Source organism: Salvelinus fontinalis, chromosome 13, assembly GCF_029448725.1.
Source record: "Salvelinus fontinalis isolate EN_2023a chromosome 13, ASM2944872v1, whole genome shotgun sequence".
Classification (NCBI taxonomy): domain Eukaryota; kingdom Metazoa; phylum Chordata; class Actinopteri; order Salmoniformes; family Salmonidae; genus Salvelinus; species Salvelinus fontinalis.
In genome coordinates this window covers 41589034-41597761 of record NC_074677.1, presented here as the reverse complement: position 1 = coordinate 41597761, position 8728 = coordinate 41589034, and the positions used below count along the sequence as shown (strand labels likewise).

The 8728-nt window shown below is 42.1% G+C and overlaps 1 protein-coding gene across 1 annotated transcript; it reads right to left on the bottom strand.

Annotated features, from left to right (window-relative positions):
* Positions 1–207: 207 nt before the first annotated feature.
* On the bottom strand, positions 208–2661 carry LOC129868710 (transcription factor Sox-19a-like). The gene is made up of 2 exons (XM_055942895.1): positions 1709–2661; positions 208–1433 (listed from the first exon to the last, which is right to left on the bottom strand). The coding sequence occupies exons 1-2, from the start codon at positions 2362–2364 to the stop codon at positions 1121–1123; spliced, it is 969 nt and encodes a 322-aa protein (XP_055798870.1). The 5' UTR covers positions 2365–2661; the 3' UTR covers positions 208–1120.
* Between the last annotated feature and the right edge of the window lie 6067 nt (positions 2662–8728).

Below are 8728 nucleotides of genomic sequence, written 5' to 3'. Positions count from 1 at the left end.
CTGGAGTTGGATGGCTTTCCACTCTCCTTTTCTGTTGGGAAAGAAAAGCGGGCAAAGGCCCGGTGAAAGTTTCGTCTATCTCCACGTTAAATCATATAGGCCTTGAGTTTATTCTACGGTTGCATTGGTAGACTTTAGTTATGTTTTATGTAAATGGTGTGAGTTTTAGGAATTTATCATAGGCACATTATGTGACAGTAGAAAATAGAAAAATAATAACACTTTATTACTTTTTTTTTTTTTTACATCATTCTTGTCAAGTGACTTGAAATAACAATACCCTTACTATAAGGGTATTAATAAAACATTCAATACATTTCACAACGGTAAATAAGGCCTAAACCTCAGAAAAGCAGCATCGATTTAAACTAAACAGTAACAAAATCCTCAAATATTGGTTCAGTTTTGTGTTTCAAAAAGTTGCGAAAAAAAACAACTGCTGTTTAACTTTTATATAAATTACAGGGTGTAGACCCATTTAGAGGTAAATTCATTTTCTGAACGGTTATAGAAATGGCAGTTGTCTGAGAGAAACATTTGAGATTGTCAATGTCGAAGCCATTTCGTTCAGAATTCACAAAAACAAAATTTCATACTTCCACTTCAACTTTTTCGAGTTCCCATTGCAGTCATTAATACTCTTTCAGGTGGTGGGTTTAGAGAAATAGCAGAATGGGACAATATCTAGGGTTTGGAATCACTCATAACCATCAAGGCATTCCAACTGTAATGTACACCGAAACCAATCAACGACCAATGATGACATCATCGTGTCACAAAATATTGTCTGTGTCAGTGAGTGATCTCATCTTTGTATTAAAATGAACATTTTCTTTCTTCAGTCCCTGCACATTTACTGACCCAATTGGGCTGCCACCAGTCAATGCCAGCACATCAAGTCAGATCACGTTGTTTGCCAACATCCATCTTTCTGGACTTCCACAATAACAGGGTCAGACCCTGTAGGTCAGATGTGGATAAGGGACCAACAAGAGTTAGGAGGGGAGTCGACAGCAATTCAACCAACATGATACAAGGTTGATTGAATCAGTATAATGTCTCAGTTCAGAGGTGTGCGAGTTGGTGAGTGAGTTCAGCTTAGAGGTGTGCGAGAGGGAATTCAAAGGTGGGTGAGTGGAGCTGACCCTCCCAGGTAATGCTGCTGGATGTTTGCTGCAGAGACGGAGTACCCTCTCTGGGCCTCTGAGGCATCTCCTCCAGGCATGTACATGCTGATCATGTCCCTGAGATGGTCTCCCTGGACCTGGATACCACGCTGGGTCTGGTGCTGCTGGTGGGCCTGGTGGTGGTGCTGCTGGAGGGGGCTGTGGGGCCCGGTGGGGGAGGGGGACATGCTGTGGCTATCAGACTGCTGCTTCACCATGGACATCACTGGGCTGACCTGCTGTGGGCTGCTGTTGTAGGACATGGGGCTGGGGGAGAGAGATTGGGTTACTGATCAATTGAGAAACTAATGAGAGTAACTATTTGACTTCAAAAAGTCACAAAAGGGTCACTGACCAAAAATAAATTGACAAGATGGGTATAGACTATTCGTGCCAATAAAACCACCTGGCCATAGGTTTTGTATATCCAAAAACAGTTTAGGCCTATAACTGCCAATGGTACATTGGAAAGAAAATATACCTGAATAAACTATAGACAGCCATTCAAATCATAGAAAAAGTAACAAACAATCTAGACTCACCTGTATGCGTTGGCACCATTCATGTAGGCTTGGGCCTGGGCCATGCTGGACTGATACTGAAGTGCTGAGAGGTCATAGCGGTGAAGCTGCTGGCTGTAGCCGAGCGCCTCGCTCTGCATCGCCGCAGTGTAGCCCCCTGTGTGGCCCCAGCCATACGCGTCCATTCTGGGGTTTCCAACTTGTCCCTGAGCCGCGGACGCACTCAGCAGGTGGTTACCGGCCGACATCTGATACTGGGCGGCTAGAGTATTGTTCTTCGGCATCGGTTTGGTTTTACGACGGGGCTTGTATTTATAGTCCGGATAATCCTTCATGTGCACCGCGCGGAGGCGCTTTGCCTCGTCAATGAAGGGCCTTTTCTCGGCGTCTGTTAGAGATTTCCACGCGACACCCAGCCGTTTGGATATCTCAGAATTGTGCATTTTGGGATTTTCCTGAGCCATTTTCCGTCGCTCACCGCGAGACCAGACCATGAAGGCATTCATGGGCCGCTTGACTTTGTCCATCGGGTCAGGTTGGATTGTCGGTAATTTGGAACCTGTGTGGCCGCCCTCGTGCCCCCCTACTCCGTTCGCAGGTGGCATCCCTGTTCCAGGATGATGTGAAGGAACAGAGGACTTGAGTTGGTGCTCTATAATGTTATACATATTTACCATTAAACGAAATATACAAAGTTTGAACAGTTTTAAAATTACACCGGCTGTGTAATGTCAACCAAGCATCCCAAGCAGAAGTTGAAAACAATAATAAAACAAATTGTCAGAGATGGAAACAAAATCGGAGCAAAAACATCCTGCTTCCAACTCACGACTTCAGATGCAGGCCTTTAAACTACAATGAGAAGAGAGTTACTGCTGTAGAGTTCCTTCTTGAAATAACTCCCTATCCCACTGGTAGCTGGTGATTATAAAACTTCTTCACAAGCAAATCTGCTCCTAACTTCCCTCCCTCCAGCCCACTCATTTACATCACTATAGAAGGGGTGCGGTGAATTTGGAATGCACTTGAGTGAATATGAAGAGAGGCGGAATCGCTGTGGGAGGGAGGGAGGCAGCCCCCCCCCCCCCCCCCCACACACACACTCTTTCTCTCTCTGCAACGCAAACTTCAAACTTTAGTTTGTTAAATTAAATATATAGTTCTTGTTTATTTAAGATAAAGAATACTTTTGTTTCAGGCTTCTCTCCATAACATTGGCCAACAGACATGTTTAAGGCAAGGGAGGGAGAAGGCAGGGAAACACTCACCCAATTCTCTCTCCAATACAAACTTAAAAAACGAGTTTACATTTTCAGATTCATCATTCTTATTTACTTAAGGTATATCATTATTTTATTTCAGATCTGTCTCTATAATATTGGCCACCACATTAATGACACTTGTTGACAGTAATCAAAATAAGTCTAGGCTTTTCAAATCAATGTAATGTCAGACTGACATCTGTAGCATATATGAACGACCTAATAACATATTACAATGTACATTCCATTGGATTCCATTGTCAAACGCCTGGTAGGCTTATGTTTTCAGAGAGAAAGCATGTCAACAAAACATGACCCATTGCACAGTATAGCCCATGCATGGTCCATGCCTCCTCTATCCAGTAGCAGCTCCCTGCGGTTCTAAAATGAGGCTAGGTGTGACATTACTAGTAGATACCCATTACACCTTTTTCTAGTTTCTATGGGCACCACTTTACACCTCCACTGGGGGCTAGGTGTTTGCCCATAGCCATCCATCAGTAAATAGCTCATTCATTATGCTTTGCAGGGTTAAGTCAGGGCTTGAATTGATCTGATCTCCTATAGAATAGAGTCAATAAAATATGATGACTACTGACACCTACATATAAAGACTACTGGGCCGGCACCCAAAATGAGTACCAGCTGGCACCTACTATTTCAGTCCACTTCAAGCACTGAGTAGAGTGATACAAGTAGAATGTTAGAGTGATATAATCAAATGGGATAATGACAAATATAACAAAAACTATAAACTGGTGAATTACGTTGGTAACCAGTTTACAACAGCAATAAGGCACCTCGGGGGTTTGTGGTATTTGGCCAATATACCACGACTCCGCTTTGCGTAGTGCCTAGGAACAGCCTAGCCGTGGTATATTGGCCATATACTACAAACCCCAGAGGTGCCTTATTGCTTAAATAGACCACAATCTGCACAATAAATCCCAGTCCCCCTTAGCATCAGAGAGATTTGGTTGGTTGAGAGAATGATCTGTTAATTTGGACTGAAAGTCCACAATAATATATACATTATCCAATCTATTTGGACTAGCTAGTTCCAATGGCCACAATAACACAGCCATTATCCTATTTATTTGGACTGGTTCCAATGACCAAGATAATATAGCCATTATGCAACTTATTTTACTATTTGTACTTGGAGTATGCCTCTCCCATTGTGCCAGGGTCATGCTTTTTGTGAGCAGAAGATAAGGGAAAGAGAGGAAATACATGTATGTTTCCTGGCGTTGTGGTGGTGACAATCAATTCAACATTAAAGTGGGCACATAAAAGACCGACAGGACAGAGGGGGTGAGATTTGAAAGCCTCTAGCATTATATACATAAGAAAAAACAGAGATTGGCAATGACAGATTTGAGGCAAAGGAAAATGAAGTGGAGAGGTTGAGGAGAAGAAAGAGGATAGAAAGAGAGGGAGGCCAAGAAACAGAGAGTAGCACAAACAAAGGGTTGGTGATGGGGGGTTGGTGGTTGGAAGAGAAAGTCCTCAGAGACGAGCAGATTGAAAGTCGCTCTATTCATCGCTCTCTCCTCCGGCTCTTCTCATGTAAATGGGCCCTGCGGTCTCCCAGCTATCCGTCACAGGGCAGGGGAACCCAGGCAGGGCCCTTTACGAGCCTCCCGCACACACAATTGCCCTGCCAACAATTGGGGTGCCAGTGGGGGGTTGGGGGGTCACGGTTGGGAGGCCAATCCTGGTGAGAGAAATAGTGAAGGATGGATACCGGAGGGGGGGGGGGAAAGAGAAATTGGAGGAATGACCACCTACACTGAGCCAGAGAAGTATACATTGGTCTAGGTTGGTTGCGTTTAATAACACAAGGAAAAGTGATGAAATGACAACAGGAACCGTGTGTGAGAATGACAAGAGGCTGTTCGATGCCATTCTCAACTGTAAAAGTTTAAAGGGTGAGGATTTGTTTCTTAAGAAATAGGACGCTGACATGCTGTTACCTTCTAATAACTCTGATTCATGTAGATTTGTTCAATTGACACGCTGAGAGATCTTTAAAAGAGGCTGTAGCCTATAGACCTACAACATTTCTAAAGAGCACTTAGGCCTATTCCGGACAATCATAAAGACACACAGCAGAGATAATACAAATTGTAGAAATATGCTAGAAAATAATTTCAGAAAAACATGGAATTATTCACCAGATCCACTTTATGACTGTCAGTAACTCCATTAGTAACTAGTCCAGTAAAACAATGTACATTTGTAAAAATTCTAACTCACGAATACCTTCAGTGGTTTATCAATGACACTTGACACTTTGTTCAAAGTCTTTCTGACTTATCTACCACCTTGGGTCCATCTCTCTTTTCCGTGGGTGCATTTAAACATAAAAAGTGATTTATGTTTTAAAATCTAAATGCCTGAATGATAGGCACTGCTAAAGCAGCAGCACTGGATGGAAGGCACCCAAAATTGGACAGTATTTGGAATCCATCTGGTGGCAGACACAGGTATAACAGCCCCATTGTCATAATACATTTGTTTTTCCTCTGATATGTAATGTCAAACAAGCAGTAACATTCTAAATTCTATTCCTAAAATGGTACTGGCCAAGCATACTGCATGTGCATTTCAATGAACCAAATGTGATTAAGAATGTGATTAAGAATGTGATTAAGAATGTGATTAAGAGCACTCTGTGGTGATCAAATCAGTTCAATTGCAAACATCCAAAGAAGCGGAACATTTTTATTAAATCAAAGACATCCACACTTACATAGAGCAGAATCCAATGCAGAAATTATTTCTTACATTGTTTCTGTAGAAAAAAAGAAAAAAAAGAAAAAAAAATCAATTATTTCAGCTAGTCTACGTTTGTATGATTGTTGCTGTTGTTTCATTACGTTTCAGCTCGTCTACAACGTCAATGTTGTGGACTGTGTTTGAGCAGAAATCTTAAAACGCTTGCAGGCAGACTAATTCTGAAGTTTTGCCAAATTATTGTCAAAAGAGCTGATCTGATTGGTCAAAATACCAATTGGTGGGAAAAGATCAGAATTTGTCTGCCTGTGTAAATGCAGCCAAATTTGCTCACAGTACGACATTTGCCTGGTCCTAGAGACAATCCGAGAATGCATCTGAAAACAAAATATATGGGTTTATACAAGACAAGAATGCAATTCTTTCATGGCCCCACTATTTTTGCAATAACCCCCCCCCCCCCCTGCATGACCATTTGGATGTTCCAAAAAACAGGATCATTACATCTCTTAATATGGGTCATATTGAGGGAGATCGATTAAGATGAACTGCAGTCATAGACAGTGACGTAAATGGGCAAAAACAGTGAGGGAGGAGCACCCTTCTCAAATAGAACAGTAATCTGCACCGCTCGGTCATGTTGTCAACAAGGCAGCATGATGCATCATTTAGAAACATACAACATCTCTTTTCCACAAAATACACAATATATACAAAAGTATGTGGACACCCCTTCAAATGAGTGGATTTGGCTCTTTCAGCCACACCCGTTATTGACAGGTGTATAAAATCGCCTTGCAATCTCCATAGACAAACATTGACAGTAGAATAGCCAAGCAGCCGCACACACAAGCCTAAGATCACCATGCGCAATGCTAAGCGTCGGCTGGAGTGGTGTAAATCTCACCGCCATGCAGTGGAGACGCATTTTCTTTTTTTTGCAGCCCGACGGACGAATCTGGGTTTGGTGGATGCCAAGATAACGCTACCTGCCCCAATGCATAGTGCCAACTGTGTAGTTTGGTGGAGGAGGAATAATGGTCTGGGGCTGTTTTTCATGGTTCGGGCTAGGCCCCTTAGTTCCAGTGAAGGGAAATCTTAACGCTACAGCATACAAGGTCATTCTAGATTATTCTGTGCTTCCAACTTTGTGGAACGCCCTTTCCTTTCCTGTTTCAGCATGACAATGCCCCTTGCACAAAACGAGGTCCATACAGAAATGGTTTTTCGAGATCAGTGTGGAAGAACTTGACTGGAGAGCCCTGACCTCAACCCCACCGAACACCTTTGGGGTGAATTGGAACGCCAACTGCAAGCCAGGCCTAATCGCCCAACATCAGTGGCCGACCTCACTAATGCTCTTGTGGCTGAATGGAAGCTAGTCCCCACAGCAATGTTCCAACATCTAGTGGACAGCCTTCCCAGAAGAGTGGAGGTTGTTATAGCAGCAAAGGGGGGACCAACTCCCTATTAATGCCCATGACTTTGGAATGAGATGTTCGACGAGCAGGTGTCCACAAACTTTTGGTCATGCAGTGTATATGTTCGAATTTTGACATCCGGTTCCGTTGGCATGCATTGAAACATGTGGCCTTATCGTGGCTTTCTTTTGCAAATTACCATGAATTAATGGACTTATTTCCTAAAATGTATTTTTTTCTAATACTAAACAAAATATTAAGGTGTGGGACATTCATTGTGTGACAAGAAATAACTAGCAGGTCTATTTCGCTCCAGCAGCTAGAATTTGTCCGTCCACAATTAAACTGTGGGAAGATGGAGGCTCTCAACACCAGACAATAGAAAGAGCTGTCCGCTACTATACAAGAGATTGCTCATGAGGAGATTACCTCTGCCCTTGACTTACCACAAAAAATGTTAAATGAATCATTGGCAGTGCTCACTGCTGAAGAGGATAACTTTTCAACTAAAGTGGAAAGTCTGGACATGACAGCCAATGCAACAGAGGTGCTAATCCATGACCTGGAAAAAGCGCAACCTAAATTGGAAGGGATAATCATACTCCTAAAAGAGAAAACAGAATAAACCAAAAATGATTTCCTTAAATTCAATGTGCGGGTCACAGGACTTGAAACTGGTGTGGAAGCAGGCAACCCAATTTCCTTCATGAGACTGCTTTATATTAAAGATGCGGATTTTGCTCATCAATACCTCTTTAACAGAATATGCCAGGATGAAATAAATGACATATTCTGAGTCACCTGACGATAGTGAACAAGCTACATACACCCCTTTTCTCGGTTCCGTTCTGTTTTCAGTCCATTTAGTCGTTTCTATGGCAGGGACCATCTTAAAATTGCAATTGGAATCTAGAAAAACAATCAGATGACATAGAACTCTCAAGTCAACTGTAATATATACTTTTTTACTATGGTGATTTTCAATCAATTCAAATTGACTTCCTTAAAACTTTAATAGCTTCCAACCCATAATACCTTCATGAATACACAATTTTTTTCTATACATTTTCTACAATTGTATGTCTAAAATACTTCCTATACTTTAATAGCTTTAACCCAATATTGACTTGCATGAACTATTGGTCCAGGGACCTCTTCCCTCCAATCCACAGCAATTACTTTTTGGCTTTGTGACTGTCTATTTATTTGTAATGTTACTTGTTTTTACATGACAAAAACTTTCTTAAAAGTTTCAATTACTTCCATCCCATATGACTTCTATGAATGAAAAAATGACAGAGACCAGCTTTCGCTCCACTGGCCATTTTAGAGCAGTGTGTCACCATTTGGCTACACTAAGAGTCATATTACCTGCAGTTTTCCCCCACTTCATTGAATTTCTCCACTTTGACATGAGGAGCACCGCTTGTCTCCTTTGAATATAATCAAAAGCGTGTGGCGATCGAGGAGGCCTAGAAAACCTGACTCAGTTACACCAGCTCTGTCAGGAGGAATGGGACAAAATTCACCCAACGTATTGTGGGAAGCTTGTGGAAGGCTACCTGAAACGTTTGACCCAAGTTAAACAATTTAAAGGCAATGCTACCAAATACTAATTG